At 35.6% G+C, this 19,681-nt stretch overlaps 2 protein-coding genes across 2 annotated transcripts; one reads left to right on the top strand and one right to left on the bottom strand.

Annotated features, from left to right (window-relative positions):
• The first annotated feature begins 5,277 nt into the window (after window positions 1-5,277).
• On the top strand, window positions 5,278-13,624 carry LOC110799392 (uncharacterized). Its single transcript, XM_022004652.2, has 4 exons — window positions 5,278-5,795; window positions 9,286-9,561; window positions 10,053-10,190; window positions 11,884-13,624. The coding sequence occupies exons 1-4, from the start codon at window positions 5,475-5,477 to the stop codon at window positions 13,432-13,434; spliced, it is 2,286 nt and encodes a 761-aa protein (XP_021860344.1). The 5' UTR covers window positions 5,278-5,474; the 3' UTR covers window positions 13,435-13,624.
• A 254-nt stretch (window positions 13,625-13,878) lies between these two features.
• Window positions 13,879-19,162, bottom strand: LOC110799395 (uncharacterized). Its single transcript, XM_022004655.2, has 8 exons — window positions 18,842-19,162; window positions 17,010-17,153; window positions 16,812-16,927; window positions 16,352-16,443; window positions 16,204-16,225; window positions 16,046-16,114; window positions 14,251-14,313; window positions 13,879-14,144 (listed from the first exon to the last, which is right to left on the bottom strand). Exons 1-8 carry the CDS (start codon window positions 19,026-19,028, stop codon window positions 14,064-14,066), a joined length of 774 nt encoding a protein of 257 aa, XP_021860347.1. The 5' UTR covers window positions 19,029-19,162; the 3' UTR covers window positions 13,879-14,063.
• Between the last annotated feature and the right edge of the window lie 519 nt (window positions 19,163-19,681).

The following is a 19,681-nucleotide window of genomic DNA, read 5'->3' as shown; positions in this document are numbered from 1 at the left end:
TGAATCATGAACTAAAAAAGAGTCATACTTATAGTAATCATATTGATTTTAAACTGACAACAAAAAACTGGAAACTACTTGTTGTGGTTTTACTATTTTGGTTTTTAGCTATTATAGTTGTGTTTCCATGAATGTCGATTCAAGTAGCAGCATTAAAAAGATTTACTAAGTCCAATTATATTGCATAATTAACTATTATACGACAAGGCTTGAAACAACAATTTCAATTTACATATTAATGCCTAAGAATGAAATTTGTAGATAATCGTTCATCAATTGGATGATTACATAAAGTAATTATTCATACATTTTAAAAACACTTTTTTACCTCGAGATATCGTGCGCGTATCGCGCGGTCAAGCGACACTAGTTTTTCAAAAATGTCATTCATAAGCATAACGTACAGTATATTATTTTATTAGTTATGCTAATTTCAAACTCTAAACATTCACACGGCGTACAATAAATTTATATAAATCATGTAATTTTTACTTATTTTTTTATAACTTTTAACAAATTTTGATTAACTTATATATTAAGAAAAAAATCAATATATAAACATTTTAAAGGTTACATGGTTACCTTTATATATTAATAGTAATTTAAAAAAAATAAAATAACTTTAAGAGCGATTTCCTTCAATATTGCATAAAGATTCAATAATTCCCAAAATACGTTACGTACCGTCCACGTCAGCAAGGAAGAAAAAAAGTAATTTCATTTTTTGCGATTGAGCGTTGAACCGCCATCTCAGATGGCGGTTTATCAAAGAGAAAAACGGCGGTCATCACCTACACGGAGGAGCGACGGCGGAAGAACAACGGAAGACGGGGAAGAAGCACCGACATATAGGAGCACTTGAATGAATATTAATTCAAAAAAAGAAGAAGTTAGGGCTTACCTGAGGACGAAGCATCGATACGGAGGACCGACGACAGAAGAACGGCGGAAGCTCGACGCTGAGGAAGGGCGGAAGATGGGGAGTCGTCCGGTGGTTGCGGCGATGCCGGTGGTTGCGGGCCGCAGAGAGGGAGGAGGCAGGAACGAAGGAGAGGAAGAAACAGAGCTTACATGAGGAAGAAACACCGACACGGAGGACCGACGGCAGAATAACGGCGGAAGCTCGACGCAGAAGAACGTCGGAAGACGGAGAGCCGGCCGGTGGTTGCGGGCCGCGGAGAGGGAGGAGGCAGGAACGAAAGAGAGGAAGAAACAGAGCGGGGTTAGTTTTTTCTTTGATTTTGATAAAGAACAAACCGCTAAATGAGATAGCGGTCAACCCTATAAACCGCTATTTCATTTAGCGGTTTTGAGCTGATTATTAAAAAAAAAAATAGACCGGTTTACCATGCTGACGTGGACGGCATGGTGGGAATTAACTTAGAAAGTAACATATTTTGGGAATTATTGAATCTTTATGCAATATTGAAGGAAATCGCTCTGATTAAAAAATCTTTAAACATTTTTAGTTAATTTTTTCTTCGCCGTGTAACATTTATTGTACACCCGATTTGATTAAAAAATTGTGCATATTAAATTGTTCAAACGAATAATTGAAATATGGAAACAAATACATTTTCGAGTCCTAAAGGGAGGCAAATTAACACCTCATACGCTACGTAGTATGCGAGGGAGGGGGAGGCAATTTTAGGATGGACAATATCTCAAGGTCACCGAGTAAAACTCCTGTAGACGTTAATGAATCCTCTCCATTTCCTAAAAGAAGTGGATGGTCGATTTCCTAAATTAACGGTGGGAAATATCAAATATATGAAGGGGGAAATATGTGGTGTTTTTTGGGAATTACTTTTTATACATGCACCAATCCAGTTTCGTTATTTAACGTTTTCTGTTTTCAGTTTTCTATTTTTTTTTTTGAAAACTAAAAACGGAAAATATGAAAATAACAAAAGGTAGTTTTCGTTTTTCTGTTGTCACTTGTCAGTTACAAAATCAACATAACTATCATAAGGATAACAACTTTTTGAGTTCGTAATTCAACCTAAAATCACACGGTGTTGAAAATCATAAAACTAAAAACGGATAAAACTGACAATAACACTGAGCGAGCCCTTATAGTCCAAACACCCTACCATCCTACGAAAACTAGCTTTACTTAATGACACTCCCATTCACTCATAATATATACTAATCATGAATTATTTTGTTTAACGTACTTTTAAATTAGGGTTTGTTTTTTATTCAAGTGTAGTGAGTAGTAGATTATCATAGCAAGAATGATAAAATATTTCACAAAAAAAATCAATCGTTTTTTCATAAAACAAAATAAATATAATTAGATGAGATCAAATATTAGTTGGGAAGGTTGCTTGTCAAAGACACTTACTACTTACTACTGTTATTAGTTAATTACGGTTTTACTATAAAAGGAAAAATCAAAGGCTGCTGCAACTGTACGAGCATATGCATGTTTTCAGCTTTTGATGTATAATTAATTAAATATATAATAATCAGGTGTTATTTACAAAAACTTTTTACTTAGTAAAATCGTATATTATTATTTACATGTGTTTTCCTGCTTTTAATTGTAAGTGATTAATAATTTAATGTAAAGAAATTGTGTCGTGGAAGAAATTAAATTAAATTAAATTATCAGCTTTTAATTGTCCAATCAGTCGCATCTAAATTAGTAGAATCGTCTTTGACAAGTAATTTTGTTAGTGAGACTTATTAGCTACACTAAATTATGTCTATCAACTAATGATGTGTGATTCTTAGCTAGATTTGTTAATCATACTAGATCATCTTCTTTGTGATTGATTTTCTAATACAAAGTACTCCCTCCGTCCCACAATAGTTGTTACATTCTCCTGGGCACACAATTTAATGCGATAAGTAGTAGTGTGGTTATCAATTGTTATTTTATTGAAAAAGTAGATGTGGTAGGAGATAGTGGAGTATTTTTTTAATTGAATGGGAGAGGGTGTGGGGACAAAAAAAAGTTAGTGGGAAGAGAGAGACAATATAATTACTGGCAAGGTCATTCCTAATTTAGAAGTATAACAACTAATTTGGGACGGACGAAAAAGGAAAGTGTAACAACTAATCTGGGACATAGGGAGTATGTTATTGCCAAATTGCCATATATTGTTAGTTGTATTTGTAAAAATTGTGAAAATTAGGTTTTTGGAAAACAAGGAAATAAAAATTTATCAAGGTAGAATGGATGACACTCGATCCATATTTCATTTATTGTAAAAATGTTCAATGTGAAAATATGTCGTATCAAACTTGATTTCATGTTTGATGTGAATATTGAAATAATTACCTTTTAGCATTTAAAACTTTTAAAGTTAAATTTATGTATAATAAGTTTATCTCATGAAAAATAGGGGTTACCTAATTCAACACAAAACTACCTTAAGATGAGTTCTTTAAGGGAAATCTAATCTTATATGTACGGGATGCGTGAATGAGTATACACTACAAGAAATTGTACTATTAACGACGGGAAATCCCGTCGCGAAAGGCCAATAATTGTTTATTAACGACGGGATTTCCTGTCGCGAACCCGTCATAAAAGGGGGTCGTCGTTAATAGAAATCCCGTCGTAAATCCGTCGTAAAAGACATTTGCGACGGTTATTCCCGTCATTGCTTGGTTGTTAGCCCCGTCGCAAAAGGCTTTTGCGACGGGATTTTTGACCCGTCGTAATTAGGTTGTCGTTAAAGATACAAATTCTTGTAGTGATATATTTAATAAAATTAAAATCGTGTTATTACAACTAATCATCACAAATAATAGGCAAGAAAAAATATTCACAAATTTCATCTTAATAAAAGTTTGACATCATCGATCTCAACATGAACCAAATATCTAAAGAGTAAAATAATGTAAAAATAGTGTCCCTTAAATTACAAAAAATCTTAAATATATTGTAGTACCAAGGTAAAAAAAAAGTAAACATATAAAATGTAGTGTTTCACCTTTTTTATTTATTTTATTTAATTTGCTTGCAATACAGTGCATAATCGCGTGCACTTTTTATCCAAATCGATTCACAACACATAATTAACACTATAAGATTGTTCCTGGTTATAGAATTCAATTAGTGTAGGTAGCACATGCGAAAAGACTTTGGTTCAGAAAGTGGAGAATTCATTTTCCATGAGCCGATTACGTCTACTAGGCTATATAAATATAAACAATTACCCTTTTAATCTTAAATTCAATATGAGCTAATTTAAATCAGAAGAGTATGCAGTTAGAGTAGATTAAAACTTGTTGAAATACTTATTTTATTTCAGTAGCTAAGCAGTCTAAAATGTGTTGTGCAAGGTCGAAGCAATAACCTGTAAAATCGAATCTGATATTGATTTTCACTTAAAAAAATCAGATACTCCGTATTGGTTTTGACCTTCGATCTTGCGTATCTTGATCTTCGTTTTCGTCCAATATAGATAGAACTCTAGAAAAACACATTATTTTTTTTACCAATATTATTAATCAATCTTATTACTACTACATATATATATATACTTTTTTTTATTTTATATTTTATGGAAACTATATTTATTGATTTTTGGTACTTTATATTGGACATTAATCTTTTACCATTTAAAGTGTAACTTTTTTCCCTTACATCTCTTGTGTATAATTAATATTCATATACTAACATTGAAAAGTGTACACATTTAGAATAATTGAAAATCTCGTGATTAATTAGCACTATCAACGTAAATTATGTGTTATTCGATCTACATTTGATTTATTGTAAAACAAAAAATCAATGTGAGAATACTTCGTACCAAACTTGATTTCATTGCTTGATGTGAATATCAAATTACTCCGTAGATCCCTTGCAAAAAATTCACAACTTTTAACTTTAGAAGAAATAGAATTATTTACGAGTATCCATTTTCTAAAATTATGTCTATTTTACAAGTATAAACAATTATAAATCTTAATTACGACTGAACAATATGAAAAACTAATTATAGGTGAACAATGTGAAAAGTTAATTACGGTGGAACATGTCAATACATAGGTGTATTTGTTGCAACCACTTATTCCAATCTTAACAATGTGAAAAGTTAAAACCACAAACTAGTCTTGATTTTTCTAAAATGAAGGTGGTTTAGCCAATACTTTTATATGGAGTAATTAATTTATACGAGGATTTTCGATCCGATAAGAGTAACTCTCCTTACCTACAAAAAAAAAAAAAAAAAAAAAAAAAGTAAAAATGTTAAAAAAAAACCATTCTAACCATTGACCATGGTTAAAATTTAAAAATAATACAGAATAGTAGTAAATTATTTACCCTGCAGCAGGCAATAAATTCCCCTGTCCCTCGCGTTCTCTCTCTCTAAATTTCAACTTCTCCTCTCCCGAACTCCCCCTTCCTCTGCACTCTGCACACTCAACGCAAAACACAGGAGAGAGAAAACTGTACGGACATCAACTCCACTCGTTCCCTCTCTTCTCTGAATCGCCATTTCCCGGCGATAATCATGACGGTGTTCTCGCATTCCTCCGCCGCAATCGTCGGCAAACAGATATTCCCGGTAAACTGCGAGGCAGAGGTTTCGCAACGCCTCCTTGATTCCCTCTCCTATGGAGATCTCAAGTCCGTCGCCGAATGCACCGCCGATTCCTTCTTCGACGTCAACTTCGTCGGCGCCGTTTCTCTCAAGCTCCGCCGCACCGAGGTTGTTCTCCGAGATCATTTGCCGAACGAAATTGTTGTTCAGTATGAGGAGTTCAAAACTGACGTCACTCCTCTCTTCTTAGCTGCTCATTTCGGCAATTTCAATCTCCTTCGTCAACTCCTGGTATTTTTTTTTTTTTTGTATATTCTTTAAATTAATTTTAATTCCAATTGATTTTTCTTCTTTTATTTATTTTGCTTTAGCCAAATCTGTTCAAATTTGGTAACATATCTTCACGATTTTTTTCCTCTCATTCAACATTTACTGTCAAATAGTTTTTGATTTTTTTCATTTCTCAAAGTATATTGTGGTCCTCTATCTGGAATTTCAGATTTTACAGAAAAAGTGCTTGAAATCGATTTCTAGTTTGAATTTTAAATTTCCAATGCCTTTATTTGTTGCTCATTAACCATTTACTCGGCTACGAGTTTTCGATTTCCCGTGCATTTAATTACACCTCCTATATTTGAGTCTAGTAATCACAGTATTATTATTTAATTGGACAATTAACGTGATTATTAATTTTGGATTAATAAAATATGCTCGTATTTAATTTTAATTAATTAACGGTAATAATTTGAACGTTAATTCCGTTAAATTGTTAAGAGGTCATGAGTATACAAAAATTGACTTGGATTAAAAGCGTAGAAAATGTGATCTATACTATAGAAGTAGTAACTGACTTCCCGGGGAACTGTCTTAAAATTTGAAGCCTCGTAACTTACTTTAATTTGACTCGAATTTACTTTCACATTTTTTAAATTTTGAGTACAAGGGTCGTTTTACTTTTTTTTCATTAACGGTCCCACTAAAGTTAATTTTGAAATGAGTATCTCCAATTTAATTTGCGCTAATTTTGGTTCATCTTCTTCCTTCTTTTGAAAGATTTACATTTTTTATTTTACTTTAATTCTACAATCTACACTTCTACTCCTAGTCTGTATGAGGTGCATCAAAAATTGTTTAGATGTCTACGTTACCTATACTATACACTTATACAATAGACTACCGTCACTTATAATATGCACGGAAGAAATTACATTAAGAGTTCCTTTTGCGAAGTGGAGTAAGGTCTCCTAATAATTCTATTCCATTACCGATGTTACCACTATTTAAAAATATCCTATAGGAGAGAAAATGTTCATATTTGGACAGAATGAAATGTCATAACGATTAACGATAATAAAAATGGATACAAAATAGGTGAAATAATTTAATTTGCTGTTTGAGGTACTTACTGTGAAGTGCTATAAAACAGTTAATGTGATGTAGCGCAAGTTTAGGTTTATAGTACAAAATTCATTCAATTATCTCGAGCTCATCACTGTCTTGTTTCTACCTCCTCTAGATTCAGCTTTTTAATATTTTAGAACTTTATAATTTCATCTGAGAGAACAATTATAAATTATTCTTAGTAATAAATTCAATTGCTTTTCTGAATTGCTCTAGCTGGTTGGTTTAGTAGCAGCCTTACAGAAAGCTAAATGACTTCTTTTTTAGCATTAGACCATTAATACTCCTTCATTTAACACTACTAGTACTTGTATCACTCAATCACTGATTGCTGATACGGAGTACTCAGTAGTTCTCTATGTTTGCCTAAAATATTATACAGAGTACTCCTTATCAGCAAGGGTACATCACCCACTATTCATTTAGAGTATAGTAGACCTCTCCTGATCCGTGAATAGATTTTTAATTTATCGCAGTTATAAACTAAGCAATCCTCGGAGAAGACTGTTCTGTTTTTTAGCACGGCCAAAACAAAAGAATGGCGTAGCCGTAGGCACCACACTCTCGTGTTTATAATTAATTAATTAGAGAGAAGCATAATAAATGTGTTTAGGTCCCAAAACTATGCTTAGCTTTACACGTCAATTTTGTCATGAAAGGTGGATTACGTATTAAAGATGATCTTCTATTGTGTATTTGTGTAATCTCTTTCATGAAAGCTAGTTGGTCAAAATGGGTGTGATGAAGTCCCTACCAAACGAGGATTGTATGTTCTTATTCTTAATTTGTTATGCTCTGCTATCATTTAAGCGTGTCACTTGAATGCTAAGTACGAGTATAATATGTTTGTGATGTTTATCTGCATAAATTGGTGTCCAAACTATGAGTAATTATATATTTGGTACTTCACCTAACTATTTCTTTTTCAAAAAAACATAGTACTACTTTTAATACAATAAAGTGCATTCATGCTTAATTTAATTGAAAACTCAAGCCATTTTGTTCCACATGTTGTCCGATTAGCTATCTTTACCCAATTCTAGTACTTGGGAATTGGTCTATATTCTCTTTGTTTAAAGTGAGTAATACGGAGTAACTAATAAACTACTGTATGAATTTATTAAATAAAAAATTTCACTCTTTTCTTTTTCTTGTCTTTTTTCACCTTTTCTTTTATAATTAGAGTAGGGGAAGATTACATGTTTTTCCCATGAAGTCTGGGCGTTGGTGAGCAATGTTTGAAATATAGTACCCACAAGGCCACAAGCCAGTGAAGCCACAACAAAAAAAGAAGAAGCCATAGTCTTTAGTCTTGGCCGAGGTTTTAAACTCATTGCCAGGACCACACAGAGTTGAGCTGTAGAGTGTTAGTTTCTCCCTGTTGGGATGACTCTCACAAAATTTTGAAATACCTACCCATCTCATCTCAATTAACAAAATATAGAAACTTGATTAAATAGCCAGATTTGGCACTTGGACACATACGTGATACTAGTGTAAGAGACATCCATGAAATAAAATAAAATAAAATAGCATTAATCATAGTTAAGTATAGTTGTTAACACATGAAACAACATTTCCTGCAAGAAAAACCAACATGTCCACTGTTAACACATGAAACAAATTAAATTTAACCCTGAAATTTGGAAAGGCAGGATGTCGGGGAGGGAGGGGGATTACAGATGTGTAAACAACATGGTGGATTCAGGGTCTGTGTCGATGCTAATAATTTGCATTATTTGTTTTGTGAGTATTTGTTATTTTTAGCATCATAGGATTCTTCTGTATGCTATAATCAGCGGATCTGAACATATCTAGTTGACAAAATGCACATGAAGATCCGTAAGGCCCATATTAATTGTTCCTCATCCATGAAGACAGACCGACGATGTAATTTACAAATACATTACAAATTATATCTACAGTAGTAGTAACAAAATATTATACCTCCATGCCCCCTTGTTTCTGTTTCTTTATAGCATCGCCTGACCCTTCCTTTGTCTTTTTCATGTAAGATCTTAGTCGTAAAATAGTATTGTACGGATTATTTTATTTTATGTTTGCATGTTTGCTCAATAAAAAACAAAAAGAGAGATACTCCCTTGGTTTGGTATTAGACTCAAAAAGAGTTACATTGTCCCAAGATTTCGCCATGATTTCACTGAAAACCGTAGTAATGTTTGCAAGTGTATAACTCATCTACAATTTGACAGTCCTGACCATTTTTTCCAGACATCACAGTATAGCTTATTCGACTATTTTTCTTTCTTTGGGGACTGCAATACAAGCTTGTTATAGGATGACAGTTTCATGCTTTCGTGTCTTATGTTATCCCTTTTACAATAACATTTCTGAGATTTTAGCTGTTTATGGATGACAGAATGCTGGAGCTGATGTAAACCAGAAACTGTTTAGAGGTTTCGCGATTACTGCAGCAGTAAGAGAAGGGCATCTCGAGATAGTAGAGGTGTTGCTCAAAGCAGGGTCTTCTCAACCAGCATGTGAGCAGGCTCTATTGGAGGCTAGCATTCATGGGCGGGCAAGGTTCGTGGAAGTGCTCATGGGATCTGACCTTATACGGCCCCATGTTGCCTTGCATGCTTTTGTCACAGCATGTGGCAGAGGATTCACTGATGTTGTTGATACAATGATGAAGGTTCGTAATAAACTAATACATCATCATATATATTCCATACCATATATGGCATACATAGATTTTTTTGGCATCTACTTAGTTTTAGCTCTTGGCTTTAAATAAAATAATTATCTGTCAGTTATTGTCAAGTAGAAACACACTAATGTAGTAATATCTCAAGCAGAATTCTAAAACTTTAATGTTTAGACAATATACAATGTGAACTTTGCCGAGTTTTGGAAAAGAAGAAAAGGAAAATATGTAGTTTTTTACACTCTTTTTGGACAGTGTTGACTCATGTTTTTATTTACTTTCATTAATAGTAAACAGTAAACACTTCTGCTTAGCATCCAACTGCCGTTGCTTATACGTTTTTGTCAAGTGTGGATCCAATTGTTATCCCTCTATAATTAGAAACAAATAATACAATTGATCTACAAAGTTCCATTGATATGTACATATTTTGGCAGTATTGGCTTACACACAATTTGTTGTATTATTATGAATGGCAGTGTGGTGTGGATGCAAATGCAATGGACCGTTTACTTCTCCAATCATCCAAGCCATCTCTTCATACCAACATTGACTGCAATGGACTCGTTGCTGCTGTTGTCAGTCGGCAAGCATCTGTTGTCCGTTTGCTGCTACAGGTGACTTTCTTTCTTATCTTCACTGTAAATTTTGTCAATTGGTCATTGACTGGTTCACCATCTGATCCCTTATTAGTTATTCCCTTTCACTGAACTAGAATTTGATACGGAGAATGAAAATATCTCACAATCTTACGAAGTATGTCCTTCAAAGAAGTAAAATAATGATTGAAAAAGAAATTGTTACTGTATTTTAATAATAATATTGAGCGGTGGCCGAAATGTTAGCATTTTGCCTTACTAAATCCCAAAATGGCTATTTGGACTCGAAACTCTTTTACACAATTACACCTAAAACATTTATTGCTTTATTAAAAGCTTGAAAGTACTAAAATATCTCAGTCAATCAGGATCTTGTTTTTACAAGAACTGTTTAGTACTTAAAAATGTGTAAATTACGGAGTATAAACTGTTTTCTTCCACGAGGACCACATAACTACATCAGATAAATTAGATAATGACATTACTCCATTAGTCACATTAACAATCTTGATTTGGATTAGTCAGTAGTCACATTTACAATCTTGATCTGGATATCAACCAGATTTAGGCTGTTTTTATGATTCCTAAACTTTATTCTTATGATTGTAAAAAAAAAAAATCAAACTTACCTAACTGATTCACTACCCGAATATGACATGAACTGAGTTAATCCAATCAGAAGAACTTGTACGGCCTACTTTTTACTAATAAGAGGCATGGTAAGAATTAAGAGGAAAAAGTGATATTCTGTAATCTGTACTACAATTTCTCTTTTATGGCTGATCTCATCTGCTACCTAACATGATTGCATGAGTGAGTACAAATATGATCAGCTAACATGATGAAGTGATCCTGGTTAGCTCATCTCTGCTGAAAAACGTGCTAGGAACCACTGACATAGCAATATATGGCAAAATTGAAAATTGTTTGCAGTTGGCTTTTAGTGAATAGTAAGTGAATAGGTGATTTTATCCTTTAACTGTTTGTGAGTATTGATGCGTTAAGTTGTTGGGGGTTCATTAATGAAGTTAGTTCAGGGTAACAACTAACAACTACAGTAAATCACAGCTGGATGTGAAGTACTCCGTATGTAACCATACAAGTACAATGCATCCGTCCAAAGGTACTTGTACGGATTGGAAATCTATTTGATTGCATAAAAAAGCAAGAATTCATTGCCCACGTACAATTGGTACATTATGACATAAAAGAGGGACACACTTAGATATTTGAGACCATATATTATACGGAGTATATAGCATGCTGCAAGCTGTCGAAAAAAAAAAGCATGCTGCATGACACTGTAGAATTAACTAGCAGTAACTTCTACGAAATCTTAGCCATTTAATTCTGAAGTTACTGCAGTAAAAAAAAAATGCAAACTTGGAAAACTCTCAAGTTAATCTCCCTGATGGAGTGTATCTGTATGCATTTGGGCGTATGTTAAGTGGCAATTTCGTAATACAACCGGGAAACATATATCCAGTCGAAATAAGTGTTTTGATAGACTATAGAGTAACTACTTGATTCTTGGGCAAAAGTTCTATGAAAAAGGTTAATAACTACTCATATTTCTCACATCTCCGGTAGCTAACTCACTGTCTTTGGTGAAGTTTTTATTTATGAATCATACTACTCCGTAAAATCTTATACATTTTCTACTGTTTCTGGGCTTTACAGAGTTCTGATCACATCTTAATTTGATAAACAGGCCAATATAAGAACAGACATGGAAGTAAAGCTTGGAGCATGGTCATGGGACACAGATTCCGGTGAAGAGTTTCGTGTGGGTGCAGGATTAGCAGAGCCATATCCACTCACATGGTGTGCAGTAGAGTACTTTGAGATCAGTGGTGCAATCCTCCGAATGCTCCTAACAAAACATTCCCCAAACACCCCTCATCTTGGTAGAACTCTTCTCCAACATGCCATCCTTTGTGCTAACAGTGTTGCAGTCAATGTTCTACTCGACTGTGGAGCTGATATCGAGTTTCCAGTTAAAACATCCAAAACATTGTTCCGCCCCTTACACATGGCTGCTCGACTTGGATTACCAACAATCATCCGAGCTCTTGTTGAAGCTGGCTGTGATATAAACTCGAGAACAAACTCTGGTGATACGGCTCTTATGATCTCTGCCAAGTACAAGCGAGAAGAGTGCTTCAGGATACTGGCATTTGCTGGTGCTGATTTTGGTTTGACCAATAAACTTGGCTTTTCTGTTGGTTCGATTGCTTCCTCTAATAAGTGGTCTTTAGGATTTCAAGAAACAGTTTTACAAGGCATCAGGGCAGGGAAAATTCCTTACAGCAGTAATTTCTCAAATTTTTCACCTTTACTGTTTGCTGCTAAAACAGGTGATACAGAAGCTCTGAAAATGATATTATCACAGGCTGAGATAGATGTTAATCAATGTGATGATAATGGTTTCACAGCAGTCTTGCTTACGGCCTTAAAAGGTCATGTAGAATCCTTCCGCCTGCTCGTGTATGCCAAGGCTGATGTAAAGCGGTCTACAAAATCAGGTGAGACGGTGATTACGTTATCTGAGGTTAGCTGTACAAGGGACTTGTTTGAGAAGGTGTTACTCGAGTATGCACTTGAAATGGACAACCGCAATGCTGAAGGGTTCCATGCTCTACACTGTGCAGCGCGTCAAGGTGACCTAGGAGCTGTCCGATTGTTGACTAGCAAGGGTTATGACGTGAATGCCCCTGATGGAGATGGGTACACACCACTAATGCTAGCAGCTAGAGAAGGTCATGCCCATATATGTAAGCTATTGATTATGTTAGGGGCTTCTTGTGAATTTAAGAATTCTAGAGGTGAAACAGCACTTTCTCTTGCAAGGAAGAATGGGAGGAAAGACAATGATGCAGAAGGTGTTATACTAGATGAGCTTGCTCAAAGGCTGGTGTTGAGGGGAGGTTGTGTTCAGAAACACACGAAAAGAGGGAAAGGTTCGCCCCATCCTAAAATGGTTAAAATGGTGGAGGTTACGGGAGTTCTATCGTGGGGGACATCGAGCAGGAGGAACGTTATCTGTCGAGAGGTTGAAGTGGGACCCAGCGTGCGTTTCTGTAAGAATAGGAGAGGTAAGGGTGATGCAGACGAAGGCGGGGTGTTTCATGTAGTAACAACTAAGAATAAGGAGGTGCATTTTGTGTGTGAAGGTGGTTGTGATGCTGCTAAACTATGGGTAAGAGGGATCAAGCTTCTGACAAAAGAGGCTGTTTTAGGCTCTAAGCCAAATGGTAATTAAATGTTAAGGCTTTTCATTTAGGTATATTGGTGTTTTATATAGTAGTGTTGTAAGTTGTAATACTTCACCTCGAAGTATTATTCTCTCATTGTAAATATTTTCAAACAGTTTGAGAAAATTAGAAATTGTATCCAAGAGGCAAAACACATCTTTGGGGAAGAGGGTTAAGGTGAAGTTATTTGAGAAGAAATCCTCACTCTTCCCGGTATAGGCCATAGTACCAATTTTCGACCAAATATTTAATCTCAACCCGATTATTCAACTCGCCCGAAAATATAAACCATTGAACAAGAAAGAGGTATCACTTATCAACCCAGAATCTGAAATGATCCAGAAACACATTTGCATAAATGGCTTGAAGTAACCTCTAGTTAAACTGAATTACTCGGCCAAAACTGACCTAATCGGCTGATTTGAAGCAACCCAGAAACAGAATTCCCAACATACTAAGAACATGTGAATAATTTTATTCCAAAAAGAAGCTTTATCAAGGAGTACAATGACCTTTAAATCATCCTATTACAACAAGCTTCAAAATGTACAATGATCCTGAATCTGCATCCTTGAAAACCAATACCATCCAATCTAAAGCCTCGGTAATAAGCAAATAGAACAAAAATTGAATGTGTTTAAGCAGAAGAGACCTCCTTCTCCTTTGCTTTGCACATATCCTCAGCAGACTTGACAAACTTCTTCGTCAACTCATCAATCTAATAAAACATAAAGCAATGAATTAAAAAAAAAAAAAAACAATCAACACAAGGCAAAATGAGAAAATCCCAATATAAATACAAGCTGATGTTTTTGACTGCTTACTTCTTTCTCCAATCTTTTTGCACCATCTTTAGGGTAACCAGCTTTCTTTATAGTATCCAATGCCTACAAAACACCAAATAGTCACTTCTACATGAGCTTGTTTGACATTAAATCTCTCTTGTATGAAGTAAGTTGAGAATATTCATATTTTACTTTCATGACCCTAAATTCAATAGAACTATTATAATCATATTTGAAAACCCTCATCAATGCCTTATTCTTCTTTTTTCTTTTCTAACAATACTCGAATATCACTTTTTTCTAATATCAGTAGACTTCACTGGTAAAAGTCCAGGGAAAAAAGGGCCAAAAAGAAAGAAGCTTAATTCCAACTCAGCTTTTTAAGCTAATCAAGCAATTACATTGATCAACATTTTTTAATGCCTAATAGGAGAATAAGTGAACTAAGGATAGGTAATACACAGCCTTGCAACTGACAATTGCTAGGCAGCTCATATACCTTAATATGTTAACAATTATACGTGATGGAATCGAAACAAGGTTGTTTCATATAGAAAGTTATTGTAACAGATTCTGAACTTGCCAAGTTGCCAGCTAAACGTCATTCCATAACATGTATTTCACACTGTGAAATAACTAACTATAAATGTTAAAAACCTCCTATTGTTATACTGTACAAAATAACAAGATAAGAACCTAAAGGTGTATTTAAGTTTTGGGCCTGTGTTGATAAGTTCCTGCCTTGATCTGTTTTAGCCTAAATGAAAAAGGCGTGTTTAAGTAGCTGTATGAGATTAACCGCTAGCTTTATATCCAAAAGGTTAACCAAACATCTATATAAACAGCCAACACCGCAGGTCAAAGCAACCAAGCCAAATCCAACCGGACATTCCCAAAGAAGGCCCTAATCTAAATAGTTTGTCCAAAAGTTATTGAATACAACTTTACAAGGATATCGAGGAGCTTTTTCAATTAGTCAATGGCTGCAAAGTGTGTCAACACTGCAACACTTAAAACACGATTTCAACAACAGATTGTTTTTATATACTGGAGTAAAGACCAATCGACTTGGTATGTCCTGAATCGTCTAGTACAAGGCCAAACTTAACCCAAGGGAATCAATTTCTGAAGAATCTTTAGCTCAAGAGTCAAGACCTCTTAATTTCCTCGAACTACATAGCATGCAGTTTTCAAGACATAACCTATTTAATCCCAAGCCGTTATTGTCATAGAAACCTAACATCAAGATTTCCAGATTACTTTACAGTACATTCTGTATTTTCACAGTATATGTTCCTGGGACTCTTCATTTCACCTCCAGTACGTGTCAGATCACCGACACTCCCACATGGGTAGGACACTTGGACACTTCATTTTGGGCCAAAATAATTTGAAAATTTCACAAAATCGCCTATTCAGGACACTTTGACAATACATGTACACGTGTTGGACACTAGTACCCGAATACGAGTAACATAGGAAGAGATAACACAACTACACAAGCAAGATCAAATAAAGCTTCTTTAAAAAGACTGAAAAAGACTTCTTTTCTGATTAATGTTTAGAGCTTATTCTTTCCTTCCCCAGAATTACTAACTCTTCCTCTGTTACCCATCAAACTGCAAGATGCGGAAACATTCAAATCACAGGGAATGTCCCATTTGAGCAACATGATCTCACTGCCATCAGCATCTCAGCCAACTGCCCTTTCGGGACAATCCTAGTTCTCCCCACTTTCCACCCAAACACAGAAGCACTGGACAGAGGAGAAAATTGCAAATGGTAGACAAAGCCAGAATTTTGACAATTTAAAACAATAATGTCTACAACGAACCTTTTGGCGAGCTCTTCTAATGCTTTGCTTGACATCTTCACTTGATTTGGCAACAATCTTACACATGGCCTGCAGAAAAACCAACAATGAAGAAGGACTATTAGCCCTTTGAGCTCAAAGGCAATAGATTGCAGCAAAGCAATGAACTTAAGACACACCTGTATGTGCTCCTTGGTTAATCTGTCCATCACAAGGAACCATAGCATCAGTTGAATAGGCATAAAGAAGTCTCAGATACTATCTATACGATAAATTTGTCGAAGACAATTCAAGGTGTCTGGCAAACACAAGGGATGAGATGCTTACGGAGGAACAACAGCTATCAACCGCTGACCATCTACTTTTGGATTTAAACCTAACGGAGATGAAACAATGGCTTTTTCCAATTCTTTGATGGTCTGCAAAAGCAGTCAGTATTTTTGAACATGATCGTTAATTGATACAAAAGGCAAGGCACACGTATTAATAATTAATTATTCCTTTTCTTTCTCCATCCATTCGCCATCTATTAATTACTTCGACTCAAAAAAAATTCGACAAAATTTTGAAGATGCGTCAAGTATCAAGCAGTCACAGATTAAGAGAAATGGAACCAGGGAAGTCAATGGAAGTGCATATCTAAATATAAAGAACAGTTACTGTGAAAAATAGCTTATTGGCAAGTGGCTGGCAGCAACTACAGCAGAAGGGATGACAAGTGCGCATTGAAGTCATGTAAGAAATGCAAATATAGAAACTTTTGCCCTGTGAAGGTACAGTTACTTACTTCTGGGTCATAAGGGGTTATCGACAGGGTTTTGGAGTCAATAATGGTGACAAGAGCAATTCGGTTCAGATTCATCTTTACACCACCTGTGTCCACGATGATATGATCAAGCATTCCTGCAAACAATAAAAGTGAATTTCGTTTACTTCAAACCAGTTATTAATATTCTTCATCCTCGTAGGAGGGGCAGCAATGAACCTATAGACGCTCTTCCTGTTCGTAGCTTAGCTAGCTCTCTTGATAATGCATCTAGACCTGCCTCCATAAGTGAATTGGCAGTTGACTTTACAACAGGCCCAATGTCTTCGGTGACTTGAGTAGTGCTAGCACCACCATCATCCTCTAAAAAATCCAATCCAAATAAAACACCATGAGATATGTGCTTCGATCAATGGATCTTTCAAATTTTATAATGGCAATAAAAATGGTGAAGATCCTCCATTATTCAACAGATACATAGTCATTCTTCGATTTTTCTTCCCTTCCAACGTCTAACAAAATTTATCCAACACAACATAAAAAAAAAACAAATTAAATCTCATAGCAAAGAAGATAAATTTGTAAGCCCTCCGTTATCTTGGTGTTTCTTGATATAACCTTCTTGTAGGGTGTCTAATTATCTATCAATCTCACAGTGGTTTTATGGTAAATATATTCATCTTAATTCATAGACAATAATACTAGAGAACCAATGCCCATTGCTAAAGCCACGAAAGTAACCAAAAGACAAAAAAATCATTCTAGAACTTTAAATTACAAAGTATGAAATAGGAACAAAAGGAGGATGAACCGTCATGTTTGCTTGACAAATTTCAGATACCTGTTTGTAATAGAATAGAAAACCAGAAAATGCAGTCAAGAAGAAAATGAAAGAAGAGCGATAGTCGATTGCATTCAGGATCATTAAATCACCAAATAGAGCATACAATCCCAAGCTAAAGTGCCTGGACACTTTCACTAAGAAAAAGCTAACAAATAAAAGTCTTATCGTTTTCATCATAAATTCATAACCTTCCCTCTCACTGACCTCCTCTACATATAACCCATAATTTCCTTCCTCCACGAGCTAAGAATAACTTACTTATGTTACCTAAAGTGCCCCTTCCCCTATACATTACAGAACATCAATTATTTCCATCTTCTGAAATAAATGTCGCATTCCCCCAAAATATTACTCCCTCCATCCTAAACAAAACATACTTCCATCCCTAAACAAAACATACATTTGTATTTTGGGCCGTCCTAACTTAACAGGCTATTTTCTAAATTAAGCAAGTTGATTTTTTTAAATCACCTATTAACCTTAATTAAGACAGATTTATAAAGAAGCTCCAAAAGAAAGACTACCCTGTGACTGGGATAGTTGATATATTAAATCAATTCGTAAAAAATTACCCCCTAATCAAATGTGGAGTATTATTCATATGCCTATCTTGTATGATGGTGTTTACTCACCCTTAAAATTCACATTTACAAAATGCACATTTATTTTGAGATAGAAGGAGCAACTCTAAATTCGCATAACTTGATACATGAATGCCTCAAACTTTAGAGTTCTCTAAGCTCATTAGTGAGAAATTGGTGCAAGATCCCACCAAAATGCAGGCATTTTTAAGTTGCGTGTTGGAAATGATAATTCTACAGGTTCCCGTATCGTCCCTAACCGGCTAATCCCCCAAATAATCACTAATGTAAGTTTGAAGTAACATTAAAATCAAAGAAAATGCAGCCATTTCAACTAAATTTTACAGGTACTAATTAAAAGCTCACAAATTCTATAAATTTATTTCCTATTCCACCTTTTGAATGCATTTCTCCATCAATTTCTACAAACACTTTAAGAAAGATCATAAAAATCAAATTGACGCTTAGTTTATTGACTTAATTATTATTTCTTTTAATCCGTGAATAATTAAGATCATCAAAAAGCACCAACAAAATTAAATTCACTAAAGAGTTTATTGGCATTTTGCAAGATGATTATGGAATAATTAAGATGTAAAAACGAATTGAATGGAAGAGGAACATACTTGATTTGCGTCCTTTGGCGAAACCCCGGCGGAAATCTTTGAGAAAATCGGCGGTGCTATCGGCGGAGGAAGGTGGAGCGAGGAGAGAGGGGCGGAGATGAGAAGCGGAAATGTGAGAGAAATTACGAGAATGGAGGAGGAGAGAGAGAGAAGTGCGATGGTGAGTGAGTAATCTTCGAAGCGACATCGAGCTTGAATTGCTTAGCTACGAAGGAGGAAGGAGGAAGGAAGATGATCTGAGGTTTTGCGAGGGTTTCAGACTTTCAGGCGGTTCGTGTATTCTTGCCTGGTTTGTACAGTGACATTGTTTGGGTAGTGAGTACGGTCAGCGGTCTCTAGCCGTGCTGTTCATAAAGATGGTTGGGGGTCGGGTCAGGCCGGCCCGAAGTCTGACCGGACACGGCGAGAAAAAAGCACGGCCCGGCACGGGTACGAAGTCGTGGGCCGGGTCTGGGCCTTAATTTTTTGGAAAAAGCACGACAAGGCACGACACGACTCGACCCAGCACGACAAAGCACGCTAAATTTAGCCTTAGGCACGACGGGCCGGCTCCGCCCGGGACGAAAGCCCGTGGGCTTGTGCCGGGCCTGGGCCCTTTTTAAACTTTTCGGCCCGGCACGACACGAAACAACTTGGTCTGGCATGGGCCCGACCCAATTAGGCCCACAACCCGTGGGCTCGACCCGAAGCCCGGCTCGGCCCGGCCCACGACCATCTTTAGTTGTGCCCGTGTTCGCGTTCATGTCCGTTTTCGTGTTCGCATTCGTATCCGTGTATGAACAAGTTTTTTATTAGTTCGTATAAGGATTCTACATTATACTCGTGTGTTTTATTGATTTT

Source organism: Spinacia oleracea, chromosome 6, assembly GCF_020520425.1.
Source record: "Spinacia oleracea cultivar Varoflay chromosome 6, BTI_SOV_V1, whole genome shotgun sequence".
Lineage (NCBI taxonomy): Eukaryota > Viridiplantae > Streptophyta > Magnoliopsida > Caryophyllales > Amaranthaceae > Spinacia > Spinacia oleracea.
The sequence above is the reverse complement of the archived record's forward strand: the minus strand, read 5'-3'. Positions and strand labels throughout refer to the sequence as shown.